This window comes from Pogona vitticeps, chromosome 14, assembly GCF_051106095.1.
Source record: "Pogona vitticeps strain Pit_001003342236 chromosome 14, PviZW2.1, whole genome shotgun sequence".
Taxonomy (NCBI): domain Eukaryota; kingdom Metazoa; phylum Chordata; class Lepidosauria; order Squamata; family Agamidae; genus Pogona; species Pogona vitticeps.
The window spans coordinates 11,480,904-11,495,537 of NC_135796.1; the positions used below are offsets into that span (position 1 = coordinate 11,480,904).

At 45.1% G+C, this 14,634-nt stretch overlaps 1 protein-coding gene across 1 annotated transcript in view; it reads right to left on the reverse strand.

Moving 5' to 3' along the window:
• Positions 1–14,634, reverse strand: part of HIRA (histone cell cycle regulator) — a 47,428-nt gene that overhangs the window by 8,463 nt on the left and 24,331 nt on the right. Inside the window, exons 11-19 of the mRNA XM_072983696.2 lie at positions 13,632–13,737; positions 12,544–12,780; positions 11,095–11,180; positions 9,488–9,682; positions 7,860–8,030; positions 6,103–6,295; positions 4,883–4,984; positions 3,744–3,892; positions 2,340–2,501 (exon numbers count right to left, since the gene is read on the reverse strand). Coding sequence (XP_072839797.2) covers positions 2,340–2,501; positions 3,744–3,892; positions 4,883–4,984; positions 6,103–6,295; positions 7,860–8,030; positions 9,488–9,682; positions 11,095–11,180; positions 12,544–12,780; positions 13,632–13,737 — 1,401 coding nt within the window. The remainder of the gene's footprint in view (positions 1–2,339; positions 2,502–3,743; positions 3,893–4,882; positions 4,985–6,102; positions 6,296–7,859; positions 8,031–9,487; positions 9,683–11,094; positions 11,181–12,543; positions 12,781–13,631; positions 13,738–14,634) is intronic.

Genomic DNA, 14,634 nt, shown 5'->3' on the forward strand with positions numbered 1-14,634 from the left:
TGATTGGCAGCTCTAAAATGGCCGCTTGCTGGGCTTTTTCATTTCGCTTGATGAGGATTTCGCTTAACAGCGATTTCAATGGAACGAATTATCCTCGTCAAGCAAGGCACCATTGTATTATTTATTAAAAATATGTTTTACTCCTCCTTTCTTCTTAAAAAGAACCTGAGGCAGCTTACGTCATTAAAAAGACAGCATTTAAAGCTAAAAACAGTAAATATACAAATATTTTAAGAGAATTAAACAAATATATTTTAAAAAGGTAAACAAAATCAATACTAAGAACGGATTTTAAAGTAACAAGGCACGACATTCCATTTAAAAGCTCCTCTCAGGAAGCCATTCACTCAAGGAAAGCTTGCCTGAAGAGAAAGGTCTCTGTCTCCTTGCAAGAGGAAAGCAAATGTGGGGCCTGCCTGGCCTCCAGTGGGAGGGAGTTCCAGAGTCTTCGGGCAGCCACAGAGAAGGCCATCTCCTATGTCCCCACCAAATATGAGCTGCAACAATCTGTAGTTCTCATATCTTTTGGGAGCAAGCAACATAGTTCCAACTTTCCACTATTAATGGATCTTCCATTCCAAGAACTTTATCAAAAATATCAGCATCATGTTACCTCTCCTTTCGGGGATACTGCCACGGTTCCAGGAGCAGCAAACCAACTACGTACGGATGACATTTTAATGTTAACATACCAAGCCTTAATCCAAATTGACTGAGAAGCACGAAGGCGGATGAATAAAGATGAAGAAATCATAGAACTTACAAAGCGCATAAAAATTAGTTACTTGAGAGAACACCTTGGATCTCCAGAGTTTATTCTTCAAAAAATAATCTTTTGGAGAATGTGATCTGTACATCTCTTTTTCAATGTTTTGACCTCTTTTTGAATGCTTAAAAATTTGCATTGCATGCTTTTCAGAAGTTCTTGAGCATTTAAATTATAATGCAAATCACCAGGGGAAGCCTGGTGGGCAGCAAACGGATAAACAAATGCAATTAATCATGCAATCAAGATATGTTGCATGACCTCACGGGAGGAAAACTGGGGGAATAAATGTTGTTAATAAACAAACGGGTCCTCCTGAGGCTCATTGGATGGCAAAAAAAGGGCAGTGTTTTTGAAACAAACCAAACACACATTGGTACATGTTCCAAAAGGAAGCAAATCCTATCCCAGTTACCAAGCCTACCTATAGGGAGCAATGGAATAACCTGGATGAAGATAATGCAATAGAACGATCTCAGGTCTATCAACAACAATCAGCTAGCAAAGGGCCTTCTCTGTGGCTGTGTCCAGCCTTTGGAACTCCCTCCCATTGGAGGCCAAGCTGTCCTTCCAGAAGCAGACAAATACCTTTTTCTTCAGGCAAGCTTTCCCTTAGTTACTGGTTGTTTAAGATGGGTTTTTTAAATGGACCATTGTGAAGCATGGCAGAGTGGTTAAACTGCAATACTGCAGCCAAAACTCTGCTCATGGACCCAGGTTCAATCCCAGGTTGCCGGCTCGAGGTTCAGCCAGCCTTCCATCCTTCTGAGGTCGGTAAACTGAGTACCCATCTTGCTTGAGGAGGAAACGTGCAGCCCACATAATTAAATTGTAAACCACCCAGAGAGTGCTTTTAGCACTGTGGGACGACATATAAGCAGCAACCCGTTGCCTTATTGCTTTGAATGTGTTTTTGGTGTTGACCTCGTTTACCATTTTTCGTGTGGCATTTGTTTGATTCTGCTTCAATACCGGTATACGTAGTGTTTTAGCTTTAAAATGTTGTCTTGCTATGATGTGAGCTGCCTGGGGTCCCTCCCTCTTAAGGGAGAAAGACAAGTACAGTGGTGCCTCGCTAGACAGTTACCCCGCATGACAGTTTTTTCGCTAGACATTGACTTTTTGCGATCACTATAGCGATTCGCAAAACAGTGATTCCTATGGGGGAATTTCGCTGGACAATGTTTGGTCCCTGCTTTGCAAACTGATTTTCGCTAGACGACGATTTTGACAGCTCCCTCCGTGCTCGCAAAACAGGTGTTTTCGGGACCTAAGCTTCGCAAGACAGCAATTTAAACAGCTGATCGGCAGTTCACAAAGCGGCTTTCCTATGGCTGATCTTCGCTAGACAACGATGATTCTTCCCCATTGGAACGCATTAAACAGGTTTCAATGCATTCCAATGGGGAAATGCTTTTCGCTAGAAAATGATTTTGCTAAACAGTGATTTCAGTGGAACGGATTATCATTGTCTAGCGAGGCACCACTGTAAATAGATTTTCAACAAATCAATACTTCTCAGTTTGGTGCCACCAAGGCTAGAGGGATGAGGGGCTGCATTGACCGGGCTTACCAGACCGAAAGGGTTGCCGCTGTGGTCAGAGCCATGATGTAGAAACCCGTGCAGTGCAACGTGGAGATCGGCGAATGCAAGACGATGGGAGGGAGCAGGCGGCGACCGCAAGCCGAAAAGACCGAGAGCGTCCGCTTTTCGCAAGCCACGCTCACCACTTCGCTGGAAAAGAGGAGGGTGGGAAAGAGCCAACTCAGGGCTTAACGCTTCTTTAAATCTGTAGACTGTCACCCAAGCCGGTTGTGCAAAAACGAAAACAAAGCCAGAAAGCAAGGAGGTAAAACAAGACTAAAATTAACATCAACCCAGAAAGCTCAACGGGGCAGCATAATTGTTTCCCAGCAAAAGCCTTGGAGAACTGGAGAGCATTCATCCAAGCTGAGTGTGGAGTGTCACGATCATGAATATGTGGTTTAAAGCATGTCATGTGGATGGTTTATGTAGTCACGAGAAAATGGAATATGGATTCAAAACGGTTCTGTGTGAAGTTGATTTTGAGCGATGGGAAGATTTTCTCAAGAGACGGTGAGAAAGACTCTTCTGCCCGGCACAGCAGCGACAAGATAAGAAGTGAAGTCAAAACATTCCATCCTAATTGGGACCAAGAGGGAGTCTGATTCGCGACATGGAGCACATGGAAGACGGTGCGAGGCAAGTGCTTTAGTCTATCAGAAACACGGCTGGCCTCCTACGGGTGCCTGGAAACTCAAATTATTCAGGGTGGTCTGAACATTCTCTCTCTCTCTCTCTCTCTCTCTTTTAAACTTAGGACAGCAGAGCTGTATAATTTATTTTTAACATAGGGTAACAGGAAAGAAAAAAGGATTGAGGTTAAGGGGAAGAGGAGAGACAAGGCCATACTAGCATCCATTCTATACATATTGCCATATCAACATTCCAAATTGCTCTTTTTACTATTTTCTGCCTTCCAGATTTAAGTTCTCATTTTAATGCATGTTCTTCAAACGATGTCTGATGACTCAAACCATTTGTAGAGTAAGCCCCATCTTTCAGTCGCTTTTTGTAGAGGAACCTTCTCAAGAGCTACAGAGGCTTTGAACCACAAACCTGGAAGCCCTCCACTGACGTGGCCCGGGGTCAAGGGTCATGGACCCGAACTCCAAAGTAGCCAGCAGGGAGAGGAAGTCCCGTCATTCCGATAGAAACAATGAGAAAGCATTTGCTGCCTTGAAGACTAACTTTTTGCATTCAGCATAAGCTCCCAAGGACTACAGCTTACTTTTGCCTTGCATGAAGGCGGCTGCGATCCATGAAAGTATCTGTTAGGTATGATCTGACAAGTTCTGCCCCAGTGCCGTCTCACTTGAAGCCTTTGGGAGATCGCGACGTCCTCGCGTGCATGCATGCCGTCTCTCGCACAGAGACGCTCGCCTACAAACTTACCAGCTTCCTGCTGCGGAGAGAATCCGGCTGGTGAGGACCGTTTCCCATTCCTTTCCTTCTCGATTGCACTTCAACCTGCTAAGTTTCGAGCCTCCCACTGTAGTGATTTCATTCTCCACTTCAATATACATGGAGGGATCTGAGCTAACCTGGAAAAAGGGATTGATTCTCTTAAAGTGAAACTGGAGCAGGAAAACCATGGATGTAGAACAACATCCCCCCATCATCAATGTTGATGCTTGCAGATAGTTTTGGGATCAAAACTAGCAGACAAAACTGCACATAGATTTCAAGAGGCTCTGTAAACATATACCTACAAAAAGGGCCACAGAGGCACCTGTCCATTGATAGACAATATGTAACTGCAATTTTTTGGTTTGTTTGTTTGTTTGTTTGTTTATTTGATTTATACCCACACCATCTGGCAACCAGGCCACTCTGGGTGGCTAACAACAAGATAAACAACACAATATCAAAACACGATAAAAATAAAATAAAACATACATTCAAACAAATACGATAACTAACAGGATGAATTAAAACAGATGTCTATGAAGGTGGTAAAAACGATCCTGAAACTGCCAAAGGAAACCTTAATCATCTGTGATCTGCCACTGCTGATGACATCACCAGCACCGTGCATGCAGAGCTGTGCAATAAGATTTCAGCCAGTATGTTTTTCTGTGCATGTACAGGAGTCCTATTACATCTGTACACTGGTATAACACAGTCAGCAAAAATCTCAGCAATGAATATCCAGAAGTTAAAAAGTTAGCAGAGGCATTTGCTGCTGCTTCCTATATCATGTGATGCAGTGCACAACAAGCAAATGCATTTTGACTTAGAGCACTTTGCTACTGAGGCTTTATTTATTTATTATTTATACTCCACCTTTCTCCTTAAAAAGGACCCAAGGCAGCTTACAACAGTAAAAGACAATATGGTTCCAGAAACATTTGGCGTGACACCGCCTACAGGCTCTTTAAAACTCATCCTTAGCCTCAGAGTTTGGGATTTTGATTTCAAGGAGTCAATGATCCCTGGTGGGCCTATCTCAGGAGAAAAGGGTTCTGCTGAAGTTGTGGCACTTCTCTTTTACAACTGCCTCCCCAATCCGTTTTGTTTCATCATCCACTTACTTGTAGCGTAAACATTTTCTGCGCGACCGGAGTTGGCAGTTTAAGTGCTAAGGGTGCACTGTGGCAAGCACCGTCCTTCTCAGAAGTCAACAGGGCTGGAGACTGGAAGAGAGACAAACATCCCACAATATGGCTCCGTACAAAATGTGGGCACCCATGAAAAGCAACACAAACTTAAGGAAAAGGCACCCCTTCACACGAAGTGCTTGGCGGTAACGAATCCAGGAGATGAAGGGAGGCAGGCAAACAAAGACAACGGGACCAGGCTCCTGCTTAATCATGAGTTCAGATTCTGTATTAATCATCTGGTTTTTAATATGCAGTTACAGTAGGACCCCTGTATCCACGGAATCAGTATCCACAGATTCACTTATTATACACTATCTGAAAATATTGAAAATATTAAAAGAAAAATCCTAGAAATATATATTTCTAAAGAGAAATTACCATAACTAGCCAATAAAGCGAGCCAGAGACTATGTACAGCACTCCACACTGAAATAGTGTTCACTATAATACACATTTTTCAGAATTTGTGGTGGGGGAGGTTGGAAGTGATTCCCTGCAGAAATGGGCATCCTTTTCTCTCTCTCTCTCTCTCTCTGTCTCAGTGTGTACACACACACACACACACACACACACGATTTAATATGATGAACTGCTTTGTGGGACACCAACTGAAAAAAGGGGAGGAATATCAAGCTACAAAAGATATTAGCAACAGGCTTTTGGAATCCATCTTTTCCTCTTTTTTTCTTTCAGAAAAAGGAATCTATCTTGGCTTTTATGGCTTTAAGGCTGCCATAGCACACAGAGTGTGCCTATTTTGGAGACCAACCTCCAGAGACATGATCAGCTGCAGACCGAGTTGTATGACTCTGCATGCAGCTGCTAACATCTGCAGAGGGGTTTCTTAACTTGGGGGAAAGTACCCCCCCAAAGCCATGCCGTCTGTGTAGCTGCACGAGAGGATTTGGGGACTCTGCCTGCCTTTGCACCCAGTCCCGAGGAAGTAAAATCTTAAAGCGGGGGCCACGTTCCGGTTTCAAGGGAGAGCCGGCCCTGGCTCCATAAAAGTGGGCGATGACTGCCCGAAAGAAAGCAAAAGCAAAATATTGAAGTGAACAGAACTGGGACTCCACACTAACGTTCCCAGCCCTCCGCTGGAGGATGAAAAGGCCATGGGGTCTGGTTCCCTGGTTGCTTCAAGGTGAGGTTACCTGAACTGTTAGCGTGACAGGCATGAGCCTGGAGTCCTTTCGAGGCCTGCCTTTCTTCTTCTTTTCTACCTCCAGCTCCAGCTTGCGCTTGGACAGCGACATAGGCTTGGCCGGGACTTTTTCCTCGCTGTCGCTGCTGCTCTCTAGGAGATCCCTGGGTTTAGTGTCCCTAATCGAGTTCTGCTCCTTCAGTCTGCACGAGAAAGGAGAAAGATCAGCTGCCCCCGTTGAGTCTCATTTCCCAAAGCTCCTCAAAATAGCCGACGGTGTGCTTTTTAAGGTAAGATTAAGTTCAGAGTGCAGTGGAAAGCAGGGTGGGGAGAACGCCACCTTTTTCTGTACAGGCCGAAGCCCCAAGATACTGCCAAGACCACGGCTGGTCCTACCATTAAGGCAGAAAGAGGTCATCACCTGGGGGAGGGCAGATACCGGGAGGTGGCAGCAGGTTGCCGGCAGACCAACCTGAGCACTATCTGACCAGTCTCATTTTCCCAGGTGAGCCTTTGACTTCTAGGACAGCCCGTCACATCTTAAAGTAAGAATGTACCGCCTGTCTGGCCAGTTTCTGTGCTTGGAACGGCATGGCCAGGTGACACCATGCGGCTCTGGATTGCTCTGAGGTCTCCCAAGATAAATGTTTACAGGAAAAAGGGCTTTCTCTGGTCCGGGAACCCACAACATGTCTTGCATTTCTCTTCCGGCAATGGCATCATCCTTCTCCAGAAAACCCTGAACAGGAAATCCCCTGCCCTTCCCCAGAAAGAGCTCTTCCTGTCACAAAAAGAGGGAGGAAATCCCTTAGGAAGAGATCTCCGGCACATCCTTGCGGGGAAAAAGCACAGCTCGGTGGATACATACTGTACAGTGGTGCCTCGCTTGATGAGGATAATTCGTTCCGTTCAAATGGCTGTTAAGCGAAATCCTCGTCAAGCGAAATGAAAAAGCCCATTGAAATGCATTGAAAACCGGTTCAATGCATTCCAATGGGCTAAATACCTCCTCGTAAAGCAAAGATCCTCCACAGGGCGGCCATTTTCCGGTGCCTGTATAGCGAGGAATCCGTCCTAAAGCACAGCGGGGAGCCATTTTGCACAGCGGGCGGCCATTTTAGAGCCGCTGATCAGCTGTTTTAAAATCGTCATCTAGCAAAAAAATTGGTTCCCAAAGCAGGGAACCGATCATCGTGAAGCGAATTTTTCCTATTAGAACATCATTTTGCAATCGCAAAAACCTCATAGTCAAGCGGTTTTGTCGTTTAACAAGGTAATCGTTAAGCGAGGCACCACTGTATTCCGAAGGGGTTCACTTCCGGCAGATCCACATCACCAACAGAAAGTCAACCGGGCTACACTAAGCCTGTAGCCTTATTCCCAGCCGAGTTCAATGGGGTTTACTTTTGAACAAACGTAGATTGTCCCCCTTCCACTCACTTCCGGCTCAAAGAGTACTGGATAAGAGTGTTGGAAAAGATCTTTTTCTATAATCTGTAAACATTCAGTCGGAAGCTATGATCCGTAGAGTTGAGCTCAACGGGCTTAGCTCAAAAGTAAATGCATACGAGATTGCTTGGAGAGATGTCTTCCAACCCTGATACTTAGTACCTTTTAATCAGGAAACACCAAACAGGGCATCTCCTGCGCGCAAAGCAAGGATGGTTTCAGAGCCCCTTCCCTGCCCTTGGTTTGCCTCCAGTCTCAACGGCCCTCGGGCGAACGTAATCCTCCGTTTCTGCCTTACCCGAATAAAGCGCTTCTCACCTCTCTATGGCAATCTGATTTGTGTGCGCGATGGCAGAAGTCCCTGAGGTGGCTTTGGATCGCTCCGTGAATCTAGAATCAAACGCTTTCATTGGTTCTATCTTGGAAGAGGCCGTCAAGACAGAGGGCGAGGACGCAGGAGGGGCAGCGGAAGCGGAGGTAGCATTTACACTGCAAAAGAACCAAGACTGGGTGTTGAGAAAGAGACACAGGAAGTGCTCCGGAGGCCAACCATGTTAATCCGACGTGGAAGATTTTTTAAAAATCAAGTCCTTGGGATTCTTCTCGCCCGTGTCTTAGCAAATTACATACACCTCCGACTGCAAAGTATGTTTTTTTGTGTGTGTGTGAAAACCACCACCAGGCCCTCTAAACAAAAACCAGATATGACCATCAGAGTCAGAGAGTTTGCACCTCCATGGTTCAAAATATACATCTTTTCAGCTGGCTCCACCTTTACTGTCCTTCTGCAAACAGGCAAAGACTTTTCAGGCAAGCTTTCTCTTAATGACTGAGTGGGATATTTCAACGGACGGTTGTGCCTCCCTGCTTTGAATGGATGTAATGAGGTCTGCTTAGGGCTTACCAGCTGCATGGTGCCAGCTGAGCAGGAGGAATTCAGTGCGGTCCTTGAAGTTTATCAGAACCAACCCTGCTAGGTATGGTAAAGCGGTGCTGTCTTAAACAAGGGCGAAGCAAAGGTAGAAACACCTGGAGCACAGAAAGCAGTGGAGCTACCCTTTATAAAGCCTTATCCTTGATCACTGGATGGAAAAACGAAGTCAGGGGAGTCTGAGCCATCACTAGAGAAAGGGTGAGCTGGAGATTCTCCCAGACCTCTGAAGGACATGCATAGGCTTCTATGTTGGCTATGACAGACTCCAACCAGTTCTGGAACGGTAGACTGAGACGTTCTTTCGAAGAGAAACCAAGTTAAGGATTTGTAGTATGTATAGATTTTCTTTCTTTAAAAAGCAAAAGTTCTCTTCTTATGTCACTACCATAGACCCACTGAATGAATGGAATTTACAAAAGCGCCACTTAACAAGTTTTTATTGATCAATAGGTCTACTCTGTCTAGGTCACTGTGTCAGCAGTAAACGGCTGGCTATGATTTCTGGACATAATTTCTTATAGGAAAAGAAGCCTGGACACTGGCCCATAAAACTTGCTCCAATGACACTGATTTCTAGATAGTGATGTGTCTTATTATTTCCCTTATTCCAAAGTGCGGCAGGCCAGATGTTCTCCCTTCAAGGGCGGTTCTACTTTTTTTTTTTTAACTGAATGGAGCCCTGACACCATTCCTGAGCCTTACACTCCGATGGCACTGCTGTGTATCTGAATTGATGAGCAACTACTGTACAGGAGACCCTTTGTGAAAGTTCTTTCCGGTTCATAATCATTCTAGAGCAGGGGCTCTCAACCTTGGGTAAGGCCGGATGTTCTTGGGACTGCAATTCCCAGAAGCCTTCCCTTCGTCACCCGCTCTGCTGGCCGGGGTTTCTGGGAACTGCAGTCCAAAAGCAATACCCAAGTTTGGGACGACTCTAGACGTAGGGTGTGCCTGTCATGTATATGGGCTCAGGGTATAAGTCAAAAGAAAGCATGCTTTGTCCAGTACTGACCTGTCCTTGTTGGCTGCATCTTCAGTGGGTTTAGCACTGACCGCCGTGGGCTCCAAGGCTGGCTTAGAGGTGCCGAGAGAATTGGTTGCATTATAATCTAACGACATGAGCTGGTTTGTTTGGGAAGCTGACATCATTGAGCCGGCTAAGGATCCGGATATTGGAATACTGTTGAAAAAAGCTGTAGAAAAATCTCTATGGAGAGAGGAAGAAAAAGGCAGGGGAGAGATAATAATTGAGGGGAAAGTGGTTTTTTTAAAATGCATTGTCTATATGGCTGCCTCTATGATCAAAGAGGCATATATTTTAATTACATATGTTTTGCGTGGGCCCATGAAGAAGCCCTGCCTCCGATAAGCTTATTATTACTGCCATGTCCTCTCTTCCAAAAGCAGTAGATACTAGCGATCCAAGGAGCTCCCTGCTGGTTATTTCTCTGAGGGGCTGAGTCCAGCGCCACAGAGAAGCATCTCAGTGACATTTTGGGGTTCCTGGAGCATTTATAGGTATCTGGCTGTAGGGTCAGAGGTCGGGAGTGTACAATTTCCCCACGGTGCCTCCTTGACAGAGGCTTGGCCTTGTGGATCCCTAGGGACCTTTTCACCTCTGCAGTTCTAAGATTAGGATTATCTGAACCATGTTAAGCAGAAATAAATCTCTCCTTCATACATGTCTATTCTTATCGTGGGATCTGTTTTCACATGAAAAAATAATTTCTGGAGATGCCTAGATGCGACTGATTCAAACAAGCAGTTTGAAGCTCCTTGGCAAAATCTTCCCAAAGACCCTTCCACATACAATGCACTGATCAAGCTGGGAAGTTACTAGTATATTAACTAGTAACTAGACCCTGTTATGAGTGTCGGACAAGGCTTCTAAAAATCCTTGCTCATCCCGAAGTTCGTTCTCTCTCTCTCTCTCCTTAACCTGACTCAGAGGGTTGCTGAAAAACAGGGAGAAAGTAACTAGGCACAGGGGCCTCGAGCAGAATGCAGACGTGGTAAAGAAATAAAAAAATCTCCAGGTAAAAGCACAATCAGCTCCTCAGATATAACTGATATAAATTCACTGCCGCCAGAATATCATTCAACAAAGCTGGGTCCAGGCCTGCTTCCAAGCTGTGCCCCAGCTTCTTCCCATTTCTGTCCATCAGTGCCTTCAGACCTTAATTCAAGCTCTTAGGAGCACCTCCTGCATCTCTATAGTACTTGTATCTCAACGTATCTACTATTATATTGGCACCAGGGAGAGGAAATGGAAGCCTGATGCACCCCTCGGAACAAATTGCGCAGGATAAAACTGAACGTTATTCTGAACCCCGCAACATTTCACATGTTGATCGAGGTAATGAACCGACATTCTGCTCTGTACTTTTAAAAACACAAAACAAAACAGAAAGAACAACACTGTTCCATGTATGTTGCATTACACGTTCCGGTGCTGCAACGTTATTATTATGGAATCTCTGCAGCCGTAAGATTTTAAAGTTTCAAAACAAGTTGCAAATATTTTGAAAGGGGGGCAGAGGACAAACGGAATGACTTCTTTCTACATATGGGTTCAGAAAAATCACAAAGTAAATGGGAAATATACTCTGGATGAAATACCCTGTGTCCAGCTGAGCTATGCAAAGAGGCGTGATCCGTCTCCGACCATCAGCTGTCCGGGTCTCTACCTGTTTCTTTAAGAGATTCTGTTAAAAGAAAAATATGTTTCAGGACTTCTGCTTTGTAAGTCTTACTCAAATCTATCAACAGGTGTAGGAAGAGGTAGCCCTCTATGATGGACTGGTGGCCATACAGTGGGGTCTCAACTTACGAACGGCTCGACATACAAACGTTTCGACTTACAAACTGCTCTCATAGGAATATATGGACTCGACTTACGAACTTAGATTCGAGTTACGAACTCTTTTTTTCCCTTTTTTAAAAGCTAAGTTATCTTAGGTTAAAAGGAAAAAAGAAAAAATATCCCCCTCTAGTGGCAGAACGCGGAATAGCAGCTTCCCATTAGTTTCTATGGACGAAAAGAGCAGATACGGATTAAATGGTTTTCAATGCATTCCTATGGGAAATGCAGATTCGACTTACGAACTTTTCGACCTGAGAACTGCCTTCCAATACGGATTAAGTTCGTAAGTTGAGACCCCACTGTATTTTCATTTTTTTTTTTTTTTTGCAGTCCCTATAATTCTTGGGGATGCCTTAGCCCTTGGATTCCCCCAATTTTTAATAACTTAATTATTATTCTTCTCAGATAGTCTCTTTGCGTCTTCTAAGGACCAATTTTTCCACCTTCTAAGGAACCCCTCAACCTTTCTTACACCCTCCCTTAAAAAAACATTGGGGGGCTACTAAAGAGCACACCTGGCGGGACAGTTCAGTGGTTTAGGTGTTTGGCTGTGGAACCAGAGGCTGGGAGTTCGATTCCTCCACTGTGTGCCTTCAGGGAGAAGAGCCAGCCTGTGTAGCCTTGGGCAAGCTGCACCGTCCCAGGGCACCCCCAGAACAGTATGTTTCAGGATCCGAGGTCAGCAGAACTGGGACTTTCCCCCTCCTTCTCCTCCTGTTCTTGCTGCATCCCCTTCTACACTGAAAAAAAAATTCCTCCCGAGAGCTTCCCCGTTCTTTGGAGGAACTCAGAGGACGCACGGAGAAGGAAGGACTGAAGACGGATGGAGGAAGGGCGTCACCAACTCTGACAGAAGCAGCAGGTTTGAGCAAAATTAAAACAATGGATCCTGATACTTCAATAAACTATTTTTTTAAAGAATAGTTTACAACATCACAAGCTTTGTACAGTATGAGCCACTCATCCATGGGGTCAGTATCCAGTGACTCACTTATCCACAGTCTGAAAATATTAAAAGAAAAATCCCTGCTAATCTATATTTTTAACAGCGAAGTTACCAGAACTGTCCACTAGAAAGAGTCAGAGACCATGCTATGGATAGCATTCACTTTTTCAAAAAGCCTCCTGCAGTTTTCAGCCTTTGCAGGGGTTGGGGGCTTAGAACTGATGGCAGAGGACGAGGATCATGCACTTAAAACGTCTACCTTCCGAATGTCCTCCAGGCTCTCCCCATTCACCATGCTGGCCACCTTAGGAGCAGCAGCGGTTGCTGCTGCTGCTGCTGACCCAACGGGGTCTTTTACTGCTTCGTTCTTCTTTGCCACCTGCTGCTGCCTCTGCTGGTACTTCAGCATCTCCGGATTCTCAATAATAGCAGTGGACAGATGTGCTTCGGTCATGATAGCCAAGCTTTTCCCGTATGTAGATTGATGGATATTGCTCTAAAAGGGTATAAAGAACACAGAATAGCCACATAAACCATCGGAGTTCAATAGAAAATGGCAACCAAGTGAGAAGCAGACTAAATAACCAGATGATGCAAGATCTTCAGAAAGACGGGCTTTGTATTTACTTTCAAGCATTATTATCATGCCAACACTGTTGGCTTCATTAATTTTAATAGCTATTGTCAAATCACGTATGGCTTAGGATGACCCCTCCTTTCCCAAAGTTTTCTGTACATAAAACCCTTCTAAGTGGTTTAGTAGTCCCCTCTTCTGGTGGTGCTCCAGGATGGTGCAGCTTGCCCAAAGCTACTCAGGCTGGCCCTTCTCCTGGAAGCCACCGTTGGGCATCAAACTAATAAACCTCCGGCTCTGTAGCCAGCTGCTTCAACCCATTGAGCCCTCTAGCCAACAAGAATAACAAATACTGACATTTAACCAACCCACCTAATCTCAGCACTATCTACAGTGGTGCCTCGCTTTACGATTGCCCCGCATTACGACGACCTTTTTGTGAATGCCGTCAGGAACAGCAGGGATGAAAACGATTTGCATATGCATAACGAACCTGTTTCTGTGAGTAAACCTGTATATGAATGCCCTGGAACATGGGGAAATTACCTGTTGGGCTACAATCCCCAACCCCCCCGGGATAACATGTCAGTGGCCATAAAATAATTTTTCCGATTTCTAGAAAGCACACACTTCTTTATTAAGTGAATATGCATCATTGTTTCTGTTTGTGAGCTAAAAGACTTGCCGGAATTGTAGAAAACAGCACTGAAATGTTCGCCGGCTCTGAAAATGAGAAGCTTAAGGAGCAATACTTTTGAAAGAATGCACCATACCTTCTCTTCCTCGCTGAGTGGATCACCAAGCTCATCCTGGGAGAAATCCAAAAATGCCACGGATCCGTCCATGGAGCACACGAGGATGCCCAGCCCATTTAAGGTCCTGGAAGACAGCCAGACAAGGATCTTGATTAAAAACCTTACAGAGCAGAGAACAGGTAACTGGGAAACCTGGAGTCCAATAATGTCAAGAAACTGCCCTGCCTCCAAAACACATCTAGACTCACACCCATCAGCTAGCAAAAAATGTTGAGAGATTTCCTGAAAGACACTCAAGGCAGGAGCGGGAATTACGTGGGCTGTATATAGCCCTTAAGTCTCTCTCTATGGGTTTTGGGTTTCCTTTTCTCCCAGAAATATTCTTGTGGCAGAAGAAAAAAAAATAAACAAAAGGTAATTCACCTTCTAAAGACATTCCAGGTCTCTCCCGTCACTCTTTTTATATTTTGAAACCATTCCCCCCCCTTCTCTTTTCATGTTTGAATGGAGGGAGGTTAGGGTTAATGGTAAAGGTAAAGGTAAAGGTTCCCCTTGACAATTTTTGTCCAGTTGTGTCCGACTCTAGGGGGCGGTGCTCATCCCCGTTTCCAAGCCATAGCGCCAGCGTTTTGTCCGAAGACAATCTTCCGTGGTCACATGGCCAGTGCGACTTAAGACACGGAACGCTGTTACCTTCCCACCGAGGTGGTCCCTATTTATCTACTCGCATTTGCATGCTTTCGAACCGCTAGGTTGGCGGGAGCTGGGACAAGCGACAGGCGCTCACTCCGTCGCGTGGATTCGATCTTACGACTGCTGGTCTTCTGACCCTGCAGCACAGGCTTCTGCGGTTTAGCCCACAGCGCCACCACGTCCCACAGGGTTAATGGAGCCCATAGTAAATCCAGGGGAGCCATTCAAAAGTGACAGCTAGTCATTCAGTCTAAATTACTTTGCACCAAAGAAATATGCGATTAGTCCAAGAAAGTAAGTAAATACTGAGACACACGTGCCTTCGAGA